Source organism: Lucilia cuprina, chromosome 6 (assembly GCF_022045245.1).
Source record: "Lucilia cuprina isolate Lc7/37 chromosome 6, ASM2204524v1, whole genome shotgun sequence".
In the NCBI taxonomy this organism is placed as follows: Eukaryota; Metazoa; Arthropoda; class Insecta; order Diptera; family Calliphoridae; genus Lucilia; species Lucilia cuprina.
In genome coordinates, this window is record NC_060954.1 from 54,107,461 (window position 1) to 54,127,588 (window position 20,128).

The 20,128-nt window shown below is 31.6% G+C and overlaps 1 protein-coding gene across 5 annotated transcripts; it reads left to right on the plus strand.

Annotated features, from left to right (window-relative positions):
• Positions 1–467: 467 nt before the first annotated feature.
• On the plus strand, positions 468–19,942 carry LOC111678206 (protein lingerer). Of its 5 annotated transcripts, XM_023439473.2 has the most exons (18): positions 469–607; positions 3,749–3,946; positions 4,007–4,198; positions 4,295–4,478; positions 4,540–5,762; positions 5,825–6,154; positions 6,221–6,532; positions 6,602–6,816; positions 7,112–7,219; positions 8,677–8,781; positions 8,918–9,006; positions 9,076–9,533; positions 10,247–10,381; positions 10,458–10,583; positions 11,798–12,046; positions 12,156–12,311; positions 15,626–15,658; positions 18,152–19,942. In XM_023439473.2, exons 2-18 carry the CDS (start codon positions 3,779–3,781, stop codon positions 18,248–18,250), a joined length of 4,182 nt encoding a protein of 1,393 aa, XP_023295241.2. In that variant the 5' UTR covers positions 469–607; positions 3,749–3,778; the 3' UTR covers positions 18,251–19,942. The 5 variants fall into 5 exon arrangements, with proteins under 5 accessions (XP_023295238.2, XP_046809372.1, XP_046809371.1 ...); XM_023439470.2 differs by having other exon boundaries at positions 468–607; positions 8,918–9,533; XM_046953416.1 differs by lacking the exons at positions 7,112–7,219; positions 8,677–8,781 and having other exon boundaries at positions 468–607.
• Positions 19,943–20,128: the final 186 nt, after the last annotated feature.

The following is a 20,128-nucleotide window of genomic DNA, read 5'->3' on the forward strand; positions in this document are numbered from 1 at the left end:
TTGTGAACAAATGGCGGCGTCTTAAATTAATTTCATTTTATATAAACAAAGAAGCAAATGATTAATATTTTGTTTATAAATAACTTATAAAGTAAATTGAATTAATGATGGAAATTTAAACAGATGTTATGATGAACTTGCGGAAAAAATGTGTGAAAAAGCAAAATTAATTCAACTCCATTTTGTCCGGTATTTTTTGCATTTGTGATTTTTTTTCTGCTTTACAATGTGGTATAGTAGTTTGGTCTCTTTTTGTTGTCTTTGTTTTGTTTTAGAACATTTTGCATTTCCTCCAGTGTTGTTAAGTTTTGCAAACAATTGTAATGTATGTCAAGCAGGTGGGAGTGAGCGAGTAGGTTGTATGGTGTTGGTAAGTGTTCTATTATAGTGTTGACTACTCGTGTTTGGCTATATTTTGACATTTAAGGTTAGAAGATAACAACTAGCGATTTCTCTGAGAGTGTGAGTGAGGTAGCGTAATAACGAAAGCCGAACACAAAAGAAATTTCGAAAAACCGAAGCGAGCGAATAGTGTCTGACATTTTTTCAAATTGTTGTAAATCAATTTTTTTGTGTATGCAATTAGTGTATTATCGCTAAAAATAAGGTATTAATTTGTTATTTAATTTTAATGAAAATGTTTTTTAATTATCGCTAAACAAATAACTAATACGCTGACAATATAATTGTGTGAAAATATCAAGAAAATTGTGTGAATTATAAGAAATATAAATGAATTTTTAGAAAACTTTCAATTCGGTGTCGCAAAAAAAAAATGTAATGAAAAAAATGGGAAAATGTGTTTTTATGTGCCTCCTCTGTCTGTGTATATTTTTCTTCGTTCGTTTTTTTTTTGGATTAGCTGCCAATATATTGCTTTTACAATTAGCAGTTCTTTAGGAGTTAAATATGATTTGTTTAAAGAAAAAATTGTTTGATTTTGCTTTTCTTTCATACTTTAGCAAATTAGGGTCATGTACGGTGCTTATTTTTTTCCGGCTTTTCTTGGTTTGCATTAAGAAATGCCTGTTTTTCCACTAGTATTCCACTTTATTTTTCCTTGCCTCACCTTATCTTTTACATTATTATTTTTTTTTTGTCTATTTATCTTTTACATGATCTTTTGATCATCAGTGTTTTTAATGGAAAGAAGGCTCATTGAACTCTTTATTACTTTTCTTCGTTTTAGCCAACCATATTAAAACTGTGTTTGATTGTATATGTTTGTGTGTGTATTACTTTGTGCGTTTAGAAAAAGTAGTTTTTACTATTAATACAAAATTAATTTTCTTATTTTTTGTCATCATAATGCTTTTTATTCGTGGTATATGATGTTTATTTGTGGTTGTTATTGTTAGTACAGGGGTGGTGGTGGTGTTGGTGTTGTTTTAAATTATTCTCATTATACCTTTGTATACCCTATAGCAATTTAAGGGGAGGTTACTTTAACTTTTTGATGCTGTTGGTAAAACTTCAGAAATAATCACTCTCTGAGTTTAACCTTATTTTTCTCGACGTTCATGGAACCTGGTCCAATTATTGGCAAAATTTATGTAGATTGCTTAATAAAATTTTACACCTATGCTTCTTTATTTTGTTTCAAGAACAATTTCTTTAAAAAATTGTTATTTTTTGCATTGGAATAGAAATCGGAATCATTTTAGCATTCGCAATCTGTCAGTCTTTCTGTATGTATGTAAATATATAATTGGTAACCCTATTTATCTCTGCAATCCAAATCATTAGGAATTCTATTCTTTTTTTCAGGCTTTTTAAGGGCATCAAATAAACGGACAATACTTAACTTGTTATACCCTACACCACTATAGTGGGGAGGGTATTATGCGTTTGTGCTGAAGTTTGTAACACCAAAAAATATTGGTCCTAGACTCACCTTAAAGTATACCAATTGGCTCAGAGTCGATTTAGCTATGTCCGTCTGTCCATGTAAACCTTTTGTGCACGCTACAGTTCGCAATTTTCATGTTAATTTGATGAAATTTGGCACGTACCTTTTTTTTGGTTCAAGGACGAACGCTATTGAAAATGGTTGAAATCGGTCCATTATTTCTCCTAGCCCCCATATAACCGTACCCCCCGAATCGGGCCTTAGGCTCACAATTACGTTAAAAAAATCCACAATTTTAACACACTGACTGGTGTAGGGTATCATATGGTCGGCAATGTCCGACTATAAATTCATACTTGTTCTTTTGTTTTTGTTATCGCTTTATTTTTCTTTGGAAAATTGTATGAGTAATTAAGTATTCAATTTTTTTTTTATAAATCAGTTTTTAATTAATTAAAATCTTAAAAATCTAATAGAAAACAGATTTTTTTTAAAATTTAGAATATTTGTTTCGAAATTATTCGATGTCCTTTTTCATCTCCTGGACGATTTAAAGAAGGTATTTAGTATAACGGTATTATGCTAACGGTTCAATAGGTAGTCCTTAATTTCTTAGATAAACTATACAAGCAAATTGTTAGAAAGTGGAAGAAGTTCCTGGCACATCTTGGTACATGAACAATAGAACGATTGTATTAACATACAAGGACAATTGATCGTTCTCTTCTCTTGTAAGCTGTGCTAGTATGGACAACTTTCCACTGCCTGAATAGTGAGGTCTATAAACGTCTCAAAATAATGCACTCTCATACTCTTCCACAATGAACAATAAAAATGGTAAACAAAGACAACACATCCCTGAAAAGTCACCTAAACTTTGATCTAACTCATCACTACCTTGCAACAATTCCCATATTTCATTTCTTTAAAACTTGTCACATAGATCGGCAAAAGATTGTTCACTGAGCAGCAGCTGTATCAACCGAAAGTTTTTTCCCCAGGAAAGAACATCCAATTACATCTCTGGCCGATTCATTATTTTATTGTAAATTTATCTCGGTAGGGACAACATGAAGTTGTTTGAAGTACTTGACTCTTTGGAACTATGTAAACTATGCTGTAGTTGACATATTATTTGGCCGAATAATAAGTGTCCTTATGGCTATTGTACGGCTCTTTGGAACGATGTAAACTATGTTTGTAGTTGATATATTATTAGGCCGAATAATTTGTGTCCTTATGACTATTGTACGGCTCTTTGGAACGATGTAAACTATGTTGTAGTTGATATATTATTTGATTGAATAATTTGTGTACTTTTTTGGGATAAAAACTATCGGTTGCTATAGCTATCGATGATGTGATAGTAGTTTTTCTAAGCACAGATCCAATTATAGTTTAAAGTTTGTGTCATTCTGTCTAAATATTGACAATGGATGGTTTTTGCTGCAATAGTTCGTCTGTAGTGGATAGTTCCTTTTTTGAGAAAAAAACTGTTAGTTAAATCGCTTTACGAATATTGGGTTTTGTAATTCTTCTTTTAAAAGAAACATTTTATGAATCATTTTAAAATAATATAAAGACGACATGTTTTAATTGTTTCTTATCTTTAACTCATTTTGAAAATACACATTGCCTTTGTACTTTCACATATTTTAAACAATATGCATTTAATTTAAAATTATAATAGTACAAAGACAACATAAAACTGGCAAAACAAATTGCATCAGATTTTTTTTCTTTTAAAGAAAAAAGTATTTTATTAATTGCAAAAATTTTAGAAATAAAACAATTTATTTTGATTTATTTAATGTAATACAAGACTATAGTTTAAATTAAATAAAAAATTATTATTTATTTGTACATTTACTATTCTGCTCTTGATTTTGTTTTTTGCAGCTTACTTTGTAAATACAGTGTACATAGAATATGAGCACACAAAACCGTAATAGCGGCGGTAGTCGCAATCAAAAGAAATCAAATACTGGCAGTGGCGGCGGCGGTGGTGGTGGAGGTGGTGACTCTTCAGCTATCACACAGGCTTCACTTAAAAAGACGGAAGTAACAAAAACAGAAAAGGAAAAGTCGCATCCAAAGGTAAGAAAAGAAAAATAAACTTTTCAAAAACAAATAATAATAATACATTTTTAACTTTAGCCAACTGCTGAACAGTTACGTATTGCCCAGATCACCAATAGCAATACATCGGAAGATCCACAGATGCGTGAAAAAGTCGCCACCCTTATAGAAATGACTCAGCGTTCCGAGGAAGAGGTTTGCTGTGCTTTAAATGAGTGTGACAACAATTTAGAACGTGCTGTTGTATTTCTTCTAGAAACCCTACCAGTGGTTAGTACAACACTTTGATTCTTTTCATATTTTATGTTAAGAAGTGTGTTTTTTATTGTTAATATGTTTTTTTTTTATTTTCTTCCCAAAATCAAGGGGGCATTTGAGACATCTTCAAAGAAGAAAAAGAATAAAGCTGCAAATGCTGCACAGGATAATAATGGTGGAGGTGGTGACGGTGATTGGGCCGATGGCAATGCCAATACGGACAAGCGTGAAAAATCACGCAATCGTAACAGTAGTAACCGTGGTGGTCGTGGAGGTTCCGACAGTCGTGGTTGTAAGTTTTTAAGATTTTGTTTCCTTAGCAAAAAGTTTAATTTCTTATATTGTGTTTACAGGGCGCGGGAGAGAGGCCCGTGAAAATGAACGCAATTCCAGAGGAGGTGGCGGTGGAGGCGGTGATCGTGACGATCGTGCCAATGATAACTATCGCAGTGGTCCACGTAGTGGCGGTGATGGTCGTCGTGGTGGCGCCAGTGGCCGCGGTGGCGGTTACGTTGGTCGGGGTGGTCGTGGTGGTGGCCGCATGGGTGGAGGCCGTGGTGCCGGTGGACGTGGTGACAGAAGTGGTGTTGATAGTTACAGGTCACGTTACAACAACTCCAACGAAGATCACCAAGAGGTTGAGCTGTGGGACAACAGTATTGCCCAAAGCACAGAGAAACAGCAACAACAGACACAAGATGATGCCTGGGGTGATTGGGATAATGAAGAATATGTTGGTTCTCTTAAGGACAGCAAGGTGTTTACAACCAGCAATTTGCCCAATCAAACGGCAGCCAGTGTACTAAGCAGTGGCTTGACCGGCAGTGTGGACAACGCCAACAGCGCGGGAGGAACCGGTGAAATCTCGGCACCACCGGGTCTAGAACACCATTTAGGCACTTCAGTGATTGGTAGCACATCTGCGTCACAGTCACAGGGAGCTCATTTGAACTCCTTGGTAGATGACAATAGTGGCAGCAGTAATTTAATTACAGCCAAGACTACACCCATGATGCAGTATAGTGCTGCTGTCAGCAGTACGCCTCAAATGCAACAACAACAGCAGCAATCGTCAGTGGTGGGCGGTAGTGGCAGTACTCTCACTTCTGGCTCGAATATGAGTGGTTCTTCGGCCTTAGGTAGTTCACCTTACGGCAGTGCCGTAATCGATACCTTTTCTAATGCTGCTACAGCTGCCGCAAACTTGGTTCAACAAGTCCAGCAACAGCAGCAGCAGCAACAACAACATTTGGCGCCACAACTCAAACCCTCGACGACATTATCGGCCGAGCAATCACAGTATTTCAATTCGCTGGCAACACAGAATGCCGCAGCCCAAGCAGCAGCAGCCGCGGCCGCTGCAGCAGCTGCTGCCGCCAGTAATGTTCAGCAAATGCCCACTTATGCCCAGAATCCGGCGACAGTGCAATATCAAACATCGTATGCCAATGTTTTCGGTAGTGCAGCTGGCAGTGGATCCGCGGCGTCCATGGCAACGGATCCCACGTCTCAGATAACAAGTGGACAACAAACGCAAGTACGGCGGGCACGTGCTAAACTACCACCACCCTCTAAGGTATGCTCAGTTCTTAATTCAATAATAAATCTGTTTTAACATTCCTAATGCGATAATTTTAGATTCCCTCAAGTGCGGTTGAAATGCCAGGTGATTCATTAAACAACATTGGTTATTTGGATGTACAATTTGGTGGTTTAGATTTTGGTACCGACGATTCATTTGAGAATTTATCCGAGAAATTAAATAATTCGGTTAATCTCGGTGATAGCCAGCAGCAACAACAACAACAGCAGCAGCAACAACAGCAGCAAAAATCGTTAGCTCAATCACCACCTGAAGTTAGTTCATCATATGAACAAAGCAAAACAGTGGTAACACATCAGCAGCAACAACAACAGCAGCAGCAACAAGCTGCTTTGTCAGCAGCTGGTTTACCAAATTCTCATTTGGTAAGATTTCTTTTAAATATTGTAATTTAAATATTTTAAACATTTAATTTTATTGCTCCTCTTTAGGCCGATTCTCTTACATCAAGTTACACACAAAGAGCTGCACAGCAACAACAACAGCAGCAGCAACAGCCGCAACAACAACTAAGTGGCGGTGTAAGTGGTGGCAATTCGTCGGTGGGTTCTGCCGGCAGTAATGCTTTAGATCAATTAACTAAAAATGATCCCTATAATCAGAATACAAACTCTGCTGCTAATGCCTATCAAAGTTCGTATCAGAGCAGCAGTAATGTTGTCTCGAACAAAGGTGTATCGAATGCCTATCAGCCTTCAGTAGCCTCACAAGGTTACAATAATTCAGCATATGCAACTGTACAGGTAACTAGACATAATTATAAAATAATAATATTTTCTAAATTAATTCATTTTATTATAATTATTTCTTAGTCCTCTGTGGCAAACTCATACCAACCTCAGGCCTACGGTTCATATCAACAAAATTCGATGACCTCGTATCAACAGCAACAACAACAGCCATCTGGCACTGGCACACAAAATGCTTCAAATGTTACTGGCTCAAGTAGTGTTGGTGGTGTGGGAGGTGGCTCGAGTTCAACACAAAACATTCCTTCAGTAGGTGGTAACAGCAGTAATTCAGCAACGTAAGTTTTATACACCTATTTTTTTGTTTGTAACTTAAATTGTTGAGTTTTTTTATTTTGAGTTAATACTAATGTATTTCGTTTAATTATTTTGTTATTCTTAAACTAACATTGTTTTTTTTGTTTATTTTCTTTATACCAACAACAATACTATCCATCCATATCCATCTGCTTAATAATTAACTTAACAAACATATTCCAAAAATCTATTCATCCTGTTTGAATGCTTTTAATTTGCCTGATAAATTATTGTTTTTTACAAACTATGTACAAACGTTTAATTGTGTTTGTAAAGAGCTAATTCCAACTCAAGCTATTTGACGTCTGCTTATGGATCACAACAGAATGCTTATCAGTCTAGCCAAAGTGTTTATGGCAGTACTGGTCTTTCAAATAATTCAGGGTATGTATTATTTTATGTTAAGTTTTTGTGTGATATAGTAGAATGAAATGTGATAGAAGAAGAAGAATTTCCATATTTCATTTCTGCAAAACTTGTGACTTAAATAGATGATTGATTAAGAACACTGTTAACACGCTGTAACTAGCTCGAAATTGCATTCCATTCTGCTGTTCAGATTATGAATATCTTCTGTATTCTGGAGGTGGTGGGTTCGATTCCCACCCGTGGCACTGGTTGAGGAGCGCACCTAGGCCTCAAGGTGTATTTCTTCGGATTTGATGTGTATACATCCTCCTTTCAAACTAACTAACTAACTTAGTTCATAGTCTATTCTATAGTCTCGTCTATAGTGTAATCTATAGACTAGTCTCTACTCTAGTCTAGCCTATGGTCTAGTCTATAGTCAAGCCTGTGGTCTAGTCTATGGTCTAGGCTATAGTCTAGTCAATAGTCAATTCTATACTCTACTCTTTTCTATGCTCAAGTCTGTAGTCTAGTCTATAGTTTAGTCCATAGTTTACTCTATAGTCTAGTCTATAGTCTAGCCTATAGTCTATAGTCTAGTCTATAGTTTAGACCATAGTCTAGTCTATACTATACTCTAGCCTATATTCTAATCTATAGTCTAGTCTTAATCTAGACTGTACTCTAGCCTATAGTCTACTCTATAGTACATTCAATAGTCTAGTCTATAGTCTGGTCAATAATCTAGTCTACAGTCTATTCTAATCTATAGTCTATTTTATAGTCTAGTCTGTAGTCAAGTCTATAATATAGTCTTTAGTCAAGTCTATAATATAGTCTTTAGTCTAGTCTGTAGTCTAGTCTATAGTCTAGTCTATAGTCTAGTCTATAGTCTAGTCTATAGTCTAGTCTATAGTCTAGTCTATAGTCTAGTCTATAGTCTAGTCTATAGTCTAGTCTATAGTCTAGTCTATAGTATAGTCTATAGTCTAGTCTATAGTCTAGTCTATAGTATAGTCTATAGTCTAGCCTATAGTCTAGTCTATAGTCGTCTGTGGTCTAGTCTATTGTTTAGTCCATGGTCTTGTCTATAGTCAAGTCTATACTCTAGTCTTTTCTATGCTCAAGTCATTAGTCTAGTCTATAGTTTAGTCCATAGTCTAGTCTATAGTCTAGTCTATGGTCTAGTCTATAGTCAAGTCTATACTCTAGTCTTTTCTATGCTCAAGTCTATAGTTATAGTTGTCTAGTCTATAGTCTGGTCTGTAGTTTAGTCCATAGTCTATATTATAGTCTTTAGTCTAGTCTATAGTATAGGATGTAATCTAGTCAATAGTCTAATCTATAATTTAGTATAAAGTCTATAATAGAATCTATATCTAGCTGATAGAGAGGCTTCTTTTTAATAAACTTTAAATTTAGAAAATTGTCTAAATTATGTGTAGATTTCTTTGTGTTTATATAAAATGATATAACATTTTACTTTTATATAGATTTGCTGGCAATACTAGTACGGCGTCATCTCAATATAGTAACTTTAGTACAAGTGGTAAACTAAAGGATACATCGGCCTCATCAAATACTTCTCATTACGAAAGGTAACATTTTATGTTTAAAAAGCTTTTCTTACATTAGTATTTGTTAATTTCTTTTAAACTAACCATACTAAACAAACATTTTTATATGAATTGTTGAAATAATAATAATTTTTTACTTTCTTTTTCAAAATTTCAGCGTTTCATCAAGTAGCGCTATTAGTAACAGTGGAACAGCCGTAAATTCCGTTTCAAGCGGTGTTAATTCCAGTAATGCTGTAACAAATAGTATGATCTCATCCTCACATTTAGGTGCATTAACTAGCAATTCAAATGTCACTCCATCTTCTTCCTTAGCTAACAACAGCAGCAGTAGTTCGAATAATAATAGCAACAGTGGCGTTGTCAATAATTCCACATCAAATGTGGTCTCACAGACAGCCGGTGGTGCCGTTAATGCCAGTGGCAATAGCAGTAGCAATAGTAGTAATACAAATAGCAGTAGTGTCGTCTCAGCTGGTGGTGGTGGTGTTGGTGTTAGTGGTGGCAGTGGTGTTAGTTCTTCGTCTGCTGTGGCTGCCGCCGTATCTGGCGTATCATCAGTATCGAATAAGACTGGTAGTGGTGTTTCAGCTAGTGGTGCACCAACAGGTGCTGCTAGTGGTGCCGGTGGTGGCGCTGGTAGTGGTGCTGGTGGAATGGTACCCAACATCCAAATGGTTAGTCAATATATTCAGACTTCATTGCCATACTATCAGCAACCAGTTTATTCTTACGAGGATATACAAATGATGCAACAGAGAGTGCCACATGTGGTGAGTTCATGGAGAAATGCAACACAATACAAGCAAAAAAAAAAAAAAAAAGAAAATATTTTATCAATATTACAAAAAACAAAAATATACTAAGTGTTGTTTTTTATAGTTGTTTTAAATCACATTCACCAAAAACCTAACTTTTAACTAAACACCATATACATACATACGTACTACTCACATATACACACATTTCTATATGTCAAAAAACAAACAAACAAAATTCCTTTATTATGTCACTAATTTGTTTCTTCTTTTAACTTAATGAAATTATGTTTATATGAGGAATTTAACAAATTTGAGATCGTTGTGTGAATCTTTGTTAAACTCCACATATCTTTAAATATGATTAATATAATAATTGTTCAAAAAAATATCATCACATAACAACTAAATTCCATTGTGAACTTTTGCTTTATCATGGTTTTAAATTACATCAACAAAACAAACGTAGAAAAAAGAATATAAATCCTTAAAAAAAACATTTCATGTTTATATTGTATTGCATTGAACCTATTTCTCATATAACTTCGTTTCATAACTAAGCTTGTCCTCTCATCCATCATCCCCCTATTGCATCGAATTTTTTTTCATAAAATTTTCAGTTTATTTTTAATAACACACGCTTAACACAAATATGTATTTTTTGTATGCAAGCTACTTTCAATGCGTTTTGTTTTTGTTATTTTAATTAAAATATTTCAATTTTACAGCAAGGTTATTATGATCTTAACTACACACCAACAAGTCTGGGTGCAGGTCGTGATAATTTAGGTTCCGTGGCGTATTCAACAATGACTGATGGTCGTTTTACCAGAACTGACAATAATTCCAGCCCTGTTAGTAATGTACGTTTTTATTTTTTTTGCATTTTATTTGCTAATATTGATCTTTAATATAATTTGTATTATTTCTTTTTTTTAGGTTTCCAGTACTATGTCGCAACAAGCAGGTTCTAGTGGACCCATGCTTAATGTTCCTTATGCATATTTCTATGGTGGCAATGTTATGCCTGGCAGTTTCCAATATGGTACCCCAGCTATTTATCCAGTGAGTTTTTATTAAAAAAAAACTATTTTTTCTAAAAATTTCAATATTTTCAAAAATTTCAATATATTTTTAAAATTTCCACAAATTTTTATAACTTCAATGCTTTTTTAAAAAATTCAATATTTTTGAAAAATTTGTAATATTTTTTAAAAATTTCAATATTTTTAAAAAATTTCAATAATTTTTTAATTATTAATTTGTTTTTGCAAAATGTTCCATAATTTAAAGAAATCATAATTCAAAAATAATTTAAATTTAGCAGTCTAGACTTTAGTCTGGCCTTCAGTGTAGTTTTTAGTCTATTCTATAGTCAAGTCTATAGTCGAATCTAAAGTCTAGTCTATAGTCTAATCTATAGTCTAGTCTATAGTCTAGTCTATAGCCTAGTCTATAGCATAGTCTATAGTCTAGTCTATAGTCTAGTCTATAGTCTAGTCTATAGTATAGTGTATAGTCTAATCTATAGTCTAGTCTATAGTCTAGTCTAGTCTATAGTCTAGTCTATAGTCTAGTCTATAGTCTAGTCTATAGTCTAGTCTATAGTCTAGTCTATAGTCTAGTCTATAGCCAAGTCTATAGTCTAGTCTATAGTCTAATCTATAGTCTACCTACAGTCTAGTCTACAGTCTTGTCTATAGTCTAGTAGTCTACAGTCTTGTCTATAGTCTAGTCTAGAGTCTAGACTAGTCTATAGACTAGTCTATAGTCTAGTCTATAGTCTAGTCTATAGTATACTCTATAGTCTATTCTATAGTCTAGTCTATAGTCTAGTCTATAGTCTAGTCTTTAATCTAGTCTTTAGTCTAGTCTTTAATCTAGTCTTTAGTCTACTCTATAGTCTAGTCTAATCTTTAATCTAGTCTTTAGTCTAGTCTTTAATCTAGTCTTTAGTCTAGTCTTTAGACTAGACTTTAGTATAGTCTTAAGTCTAGTTTAAAGTCTTGTCTTTAGTCTAGTCTTTAATCTAGTATTTAGTCTAGTCTTTAGTATAGTCTATAGTCTGGACTATACGTTAGTCTATAGCCTAATCTATAGTCTATTTTACAGTGTAGTCTATATTTCAGTCTATAGTCTCGTCTTAAGTCTAGTATATTATAGTCTTGTTTATAGTCTAGTCTATAGTCTAGTTTATATTATTTATTAATTTAAACAAAACCATTACAATAACAAATTAATAATAATAATTTTATCTCATATATTTTTCTCTCTAACAGCAAATTCCAGCTGCTAATACAGCTTCGGGTGGACAATTCCCAAAACCTTCATATAACACAGGTTATGGATCAACCAATTATGATGCTCTTTCACAAGCTTCTCAAGACTATACAAAAGGAACGTATCCATCGAGTGTGAATCAACAAACAAAATCCCAAAATGTAACAAATCCTCCACAAGCTGGTACAGCATCGGATATAACATCCTCCATGTATGGCAAGGGTCATGTGGCGCTTAACAAAGTCAATGTAAGTTAAAAATAAAAACAATAAAGAAAAGCTTTAAAATTTAATTTAATGAATTTATTTGTTTTGAAATTTTATTATTTTGTTTTTTTTTTTTTCTTGTCTCTTGCAGTCATACGAAAAACAAAATTTCCACTCTGGTACGCCACCACCATTTAATATGGCAAATACACAGACTGCTGGTGGTACATCAGCTCAACCGTATGGCATGTATTTACCAACAATGCCAGCTGCTGGACATCATATGATTCATCCACCAATCCACCAGGTAATTTAGAATTTTGTCTAATCGGATTTTTCTTTTAAAATACTACTTAATGTTATTTTACAAATCATTTAACAAAAAATTAGGAATATATTTTTTTTATTGTAAAACAAAAACACATATAGAAAGAAATTAATCATTCTACATATAGAACATCGTGTTAACCTATATAACCAACATGTTGTAGATTATTTTATAAACAAACATATCTCTCTCTCTCTCTACTCATGTCGTAAATGTGATTGGAAAGGAAATTGGGCAACCTGTTTATGTATAGGGAATATGTAACTTTTGAACATTTGTTAACATTTTTCATGAAATTAAAAGTATTATCCTTTTAGTTTTTAAACATTTTGCTCCAACTCCTTATTGTTGTCTAATTATCTTGTCACTTACATTTTTAAACATTGGCTTTTTTGTATTTATTGGTTTGTTGCATGTTGCCGAATTTATTTTTTTGAAAATATTTAATTGATCAAAATAACGGTTCAATGTAATGTCGATAGTCTCTTCTAGTCTACATTTGACTACAATATAAACTAGACCATAGACTAGACTATAGACTAGACTATAAACTAGAGTATAGACTATACTATAGACTAGACTATAGACTAGACTGGACTATAGACTAGACTAAACTATAGACTAGACTAAACTATAGACTAAACTATAGACTAAACTATAGACTAGACTATAGACTAGACTATAGACTAGACTATAGACTAGACTATAGACTAGACTATAGACTAAACTATAGACTAGACTATAGACTAAACTATAGACTAGACTATAGACTAAACTATAGACTAGACTATATACTAGATTATAGACTAGACTATAGACTAGATTATATACTAGACTATAGACTATAGACTAGTTTATAGACTAGACTATAGACTAGACTATAGACCAGACTATAGACTAGACTATAGACTAGACTATAGACTAGACTATAGACTAGACTATAGACTAGACTATAGACTAGACTATAGACTAGGCTATAGACTAGACTATAGACTAGACTATAGACTAGACTATAGACTAGACTATAGACTAGACTATAGACTAGACTATAGACTAGACTATAGACTAGACTATAGACTAGACTATAGACTAAACTATAGACTAGACAACAGACTAAACTATAGACTAGACTGTAGACTAGACTATAGACTATATTATAGACTAGACTATAGACTAGAGTATAGACTAGACTATAGACTAGACTATAGTCTAGACTATAGACTAGACTATAGACTAGACAATAGACTAAACTATAGACTAGACTGTAGACTAGACTATAGACTATATTATAGACTAGACTATAGACTAGACTATAGACTAGAGTATAGACTAGACTATAGACTAGTCTTTGGTCTAGTTTATAGTGTAGTCAAATGTAGACTAGAATAGACTAAAGGCATGTCTATAGTCTAGCTATAGACTAGATTATAGTCTGTAGACTAGACTATAGACTAGACTATAGACTAGACTATAGACTAGACTATAGACTAGACTATAGACTAGACTATAGACTAGACTATAGACTAGACTATAGACTAGACTATATACTAGACTATAGACTAGACTATAGACTAGACTATAGACTAGACTATAGACTAGACTATAGACTAGACTATAGACTAGACTATAGACTAGACTATAGACTAGACTATAGACAAGACTATAGACTAGACTATAGACTAGACTATAGACTAGACTATAGACTAGACTATAGACTAGACTATAGACTAGACTATAGACTAGACTATAGACTAGACTATAGACTAGACTATAGACTAGACTAGACTATAGACTAGACTATAGACTAGACTATAGACTAGACTATAGACTAGACTATAGACTAGACTATAGACTAGACTATAGACTAGACTATAGACTAGACTATAGACTAGACTATAGACTAGACTATAGACTAGAATATAGACTAGACTATAGACTAGACTATAGACTAGACTATAGACTAGACTATAGACTAGACTATAGACTAGACTATAGACTAGACTATAGACTAGACTATAGACTAGACTATAGACTAGACTATAGACTATACTATAGACTAGACTATAGACTAGACTATAGATTAGACTATAGTCTAGTCTATAGACTAGACTATAGACTAGACTATAGACTGGACTATAGACTAGACTATAGACTAGACTATAGACTGGACTATAGACTAGACTATAGACTGGACTATAGACTAGACTATAGACTGGACTATAGACTAGACTATAGACTAGACTAGACTAGACTATAGACTAGACTATAGAGTAGACTATAGACTAGACTATAGACTAGACTATAGACTAGACTATAGACTAGACTATAGACTAGACTATAGACTAGACTATAGACTAGACTATAGACTAGACTATAGACTAGATTATAGACTTGACTATAGACTAGAGTACAGAGTAAACTATTGATTAGACTATAGACTAGACTAAGAACTAGGCTATACTAAGGAATAGACCATAGATTGACTATAGACTATACTATATACTAGACTATAGACTGAACTATTGACTAGACTTTAGACTAGACTATAGAATATAGACTAGGATATAGACTAGAATATAGACTAGACTAGGCTATAGATTAGACTAAAGATCAGAGACTGACTATAGAATAGATTTAAGTCTTAGACTAGACTGTAGAATAGACTATAGACTACACTATTGACTGGACTTTAGAATTGACAATAGACTAGTCTATACGCTAAACTACAATTGTTGTAAACAAAATAATAAAAATTTATTTTAAATACGTCATTTTGGTGTTCTTTTTTTAAACTTTGCTCTTACGCCGCTATAAATATTATAATCAATATAAAACTCTAATAAAAAGAAGCATTTTGTGTTAAGCTGTTACTAAAAATGATGTCAAAATAATTTAAATCCTCCATAAATCATATATAGTAAATAAACTACATAAATATACAAAATATATTATGAAAATCTATTACAAATTCGCCACATTTTTCTTTTTTGGATAAATTATTGAAATTGTTTTAACATTTTTAATTCATATTTCTCAATGTCTAGTTACTTATTATCACCATGTTATACTAACATTCTTCCAAATATCTTTTAACATACATTGAGAAAGAAAATAAGAAAAAAAACGAAATCATTAATGTAAAAACATTACATAAATACATACATATGTACTTACAATATAAAAAACATATATACAAACAAACATCATTTAAAACAAATATTATGCATGAAATATTTTCCTGTTTGATTTATTACTATTATTATTTCTTTTGGTTTTTATTGGACATCAAATAGATGGACGGCAGGATTCACAATTCATCCCGCCGGGTAAGTTTTAATATTTTAACGACGACTTAAAAATTTCATAGTTTTCTTTTTTTTTTGTTTTTCAAATAGACTAAACTACCAAAAAAAAATCACACATTTATTTGAATTTATTAAAAACATTATTTTAGTAATCACACATACATGCATACATTTACATACATAAGTACATAAATACATTAGAAATAAATTTACTTTCCCTGCCAAAGATGTTATAAAAATCATAACGCTATAATGTTAAAATTTATGAAAAAATTTTAATAATTTTTACAATTTTGGGAAATAAAAATCCATAACCAGAGATAGAGTATACTGTTAACTAGAATATAGACTAGATCAAAGATTTAGTATAGGGTATATTTTGACAATAGACTAGGCTATAGACTTAACTACATATAGACTAGACTGTAGACTAGACTATAGATTAGACTGTAGACTAGACTATAGACTAGACCAAAGACTAGACTATAGACTAGTCTATAAGCTATATACTAGACTAGAACATAGACTAGACTAAAGACTAGACAATAGACTGAACTGCACTCTAGACTAGACTATAGACTAGACTACAGACTAGACTATAGACTAGACTATTGACTAGACTATAGACTATACTATATTAGCCTATAGACTGGTCTATAGATTATAGATTAGACTATAGACTAGAGTATAGTTAAGACTCTACACTAGATCAGACTACCGTCAAAAGTATATTCTAGACAATAGACAAGACTATAGACTAGATTATAGTTTAGACTCTACACTAGATTAGACTAGTCTAGACTTTAGACTAGACTATAGACAAGACAATAGACTAGACTGTAGACTAGACTGTATGCCTGACTATATATTAGAATATAGAAAAGACTATAGACTAGATTTTAGACTAGACTATATATTAGTCTATAGACTAGACTATATACTAGACTATAGACTAGAATATAGACTACACTATATACTAGACTATAGACTACACTATATACTAGACTATAGACTGGACTATAGACTAGATTAGACTGTAGACTAGACTATAGACTAGTCTATTAGCTATATACTAGACTAGACCATAGACTAGACTATAGACTAGACTACAGACTATACTATAGACTAGACTATAGACTAGACAATAGACTAGACTATAGACTGGACTATAGACTAGACTATAGACTAGACTATAGACTTGACTATAGACTAGACTATAGACTAGACTATAGACTAGACTATAGACTAGACTATAGACTAGACTATAGACTAGACTATAGACTAGACCATAGACTGGACTATAGACTAGGCTATTGACTACACCACGGACTAGACTATAAACTAGTCTATAAACTAGACTAGACTATACACTAGATTATAGACTAGACTATAGACTATAGGCTAGACTATAGACTATAGACTACACTATAGACTAGACTATAGACTAGACTATAGACTACACTATAGACTAGACTATAGACTACACTATAGAATAGACTATAGACTAGACTATAGACTAGACTATAGACTAGACTATAGTCTAGACTATAGACTAGACTATAGACTAGACTATAGACTAGACTATAGACTAGACTATAGAATAGACTATAGAATAAACTATAGAATAAACTATAGAATAAACTATAGACTAGACTTTAGACTAGACTATAGAATAAACTATAGAATAAACTATAGACTAGACTATAGACTAGACTATAGACTAGACTAAAGACTAGACTATAGACTAGACTATAGACTAGACTATAAACTAGACTATAGACTAGACTATAGACTAGACTATAGACTAGATTATAGACTAGACTATAGACTAGACTATAGACTAGACTATAGACTAGACTATAGACTAGACTATAGACTAGACTATAGACTAGACTTTAGACTAGACTATAGACTAGACTACATACTAGACTATATACTAGACTATAGACTAGACTATATACTAGACTATACACTAGACTATATACTAGACTATAAACTAGACTAGACTATAGACTAGAATATGGATAGAGTTTGGATCAGTTTTCGTAGTCAGATAATTAAACAATATATTGAAAATATTGAAGTTGTTCAACTATTCTAAAAAAAGAATATATTTGAAAAAATGTTAAAAATAATTTACTAATTTTTATGGAAAAATTTTATTTTAAATTATTTTGAAATTAAAATGTTTATTGAAATTCATGCAGTAACTATTTTGTATATCTTGAAAGACAAGGAAAGTATTTGATTATAATATTAAAGCGTTAAAGTGGCAAAGTTTAAGAAATCAAAAAAACAATTTTAATAAAAAATTTACTTTTTCATCTTTTATTTATAAATTGAAATTTCACCATTCATCATTTCATTCCTGTTTTTTTTTTTCATTAAAAATAGTTTAACTAATTGTATTAGCTGTAGTTTTGTTATTGTTGTTAATTTATTTTGCAAATATTTGTTAATTTTTTATGGAAAATATATTTATTTGAACATTTTATATTATTTCTATTTTTTTAGGACTCAAATAGTACTGGTCAACGTCAACCCACAAGCAGCCAATCAAAATCGGCCACTAAGCAAGGGTATTCACCCTCTTATTGGACTGGACAAAATTGAAAAGTTTTCAATTTTGTTTGCTAAGACGACTTTTGTTTTTTTTTTTTTTTTGTTTTTTGAAAGAGATAGCAGGCGAAATTAACAAAAAATTAAGAAAAAAAAACTCCTTAAAAAATATATATATAAAACAAACTACAATAAAAAGAAGTGGAAGAGAACTTATAAACTGGACATGCTGAATTGCTCGCTATAGCGCCTGCTAATAAATAATTATAATAATAATAAATGCTTAATATTAACAACAACTAGAACTACAAAATGTAATAGAAGTACATCTCCCACTCCCACATCAAACACCACCACACTCCTATTCATCATCCCCAGCTCTAGTAATACAAAAACAAAAAAAAACTCCTCAAATAGAACTTTCGAAGAAGAAGAGATAAGAAGGAATATTATAAACAATTTATAACAAAATATAATGTCTTCTTCATCTTGTTTGTAACACACACACACATACACACACACAGTATAATGGAAAAACACTTTTATTTTAATTTAATTTTAAAATACAAATCTTTAAATGTGTAACCACTCAAAAGGCTATACAGTTTTAGGTTTTTCTATATATGTATATGCATAGAATACAAACATATATATATTTGTTAAACTACTACATACGTCGTCTTTGTCGTTGTCATTTAATTGCCCTTTTTTCTTATTTAAAAATAATAGTTTTTAATTTTTTGTAGTGATTAGTTGTCCCTACCAAAAAAAAAAAAAAAAACAAAAGAAGAAGAAACTTACAATTATTTTCATGTTAAAAGAAGTTTTAGTCTTTTATCTAACAGAAGCAACCTGACCTCATCCTCTTCATCTTAACAACCTGCACACCATACCCTTCTCTAACACCATAATAACGCCACACAAACAACCCCCCCTCCCCGCCCCACTTATCACAAAAAACATAATTATTTACACGCATACATAACCACAAACATCCATAATAATTAATAATATAATAAATAATACACTTACACATTTTTTTATTACAAAAAGAAACAATGAAAAACAAAAAAAAAAAAAAAAAAAAAAATAAATGATAACAATTATCAAATAATTTAATTAAAATAATTATTATATTATTATAAACAAACAAAAACATAATTAATAAAATACAAAACAAAATGAAACAAAAACCATTAATAAAATTTTACTATAAAACTGTATTGTACGTATTTCTACACATACACAACAACAACAAACAAACATTTTACATATTAAACAAGTATATTTTATAAACAAACACAACAAGAACAAGGATTTTTAGTTTATTTTTTTGTTTTTTTAATTAACTTGATCCTTTAAACTCCTTAAACACTCTCTAATTCTCCTTAAAATAAAACAAAACAAAAAAACATACAAACATACATAACTTATAAATAAATATAAACAGTAAATCAATGTATGTCTTGTGTATACATACTTACATACATACAAACATATATGCGTAGCAAATTGTCGTATTGCAAAGCAACCACAAAACAAACAAACAAATTTAATAAGTTTAAAAATACACATTCTTAACATTTAAATAAATTAAATAAAACAGTAAAAAAAAAAACAACAAATAAAAAAGAAATATTTATATTAATTAAATTCACAACAAAAGGAGTATAAATGATATAAAGAAGACGTCAAGGGAGTAAAACAAAAGAAATTAAATAAAAAAAGAAGAAGAAAGAAAAAAAAAATAAAAACAAAATAAATATTGTAATCGGTTTAAACTTATATGTATAATTATAATAATCTTAATATTTAAATTAAAATACAACAAACAAAAAATATGATTGAATCCAAATAAAGATCTTAAACTTTTTTTTTATTTACAAAACGTATAATTAACGGAATATATATATAGAGAGGAGGTAAAATGGG

Excerpts from the sequence above, each read along its gene's own strand:
- LOC111678206 (XM_023439470.2), top strand. The coding sequence starts at position 3,779 with ATGAGCACACAAAACCGTAATAGCGGCGGTAGTCGCAATCAAAAGAAA. Across the intron at positions 6,817-7,111 it reads AACAGCAGTAATTCAGCAAC|AGCTAATTCCAACTCAAGCT; the intron begins GTAAGTTTTATA and ends GTGTTTGTAAAG. Across the intron at positions 7,220-8,676 it reads GGTCTTTCAAATAATTCAGG|ATTTGCTGGCAATACTAGTA; the intron begins GTATGTATTATT and ends ACTTTTATATAG.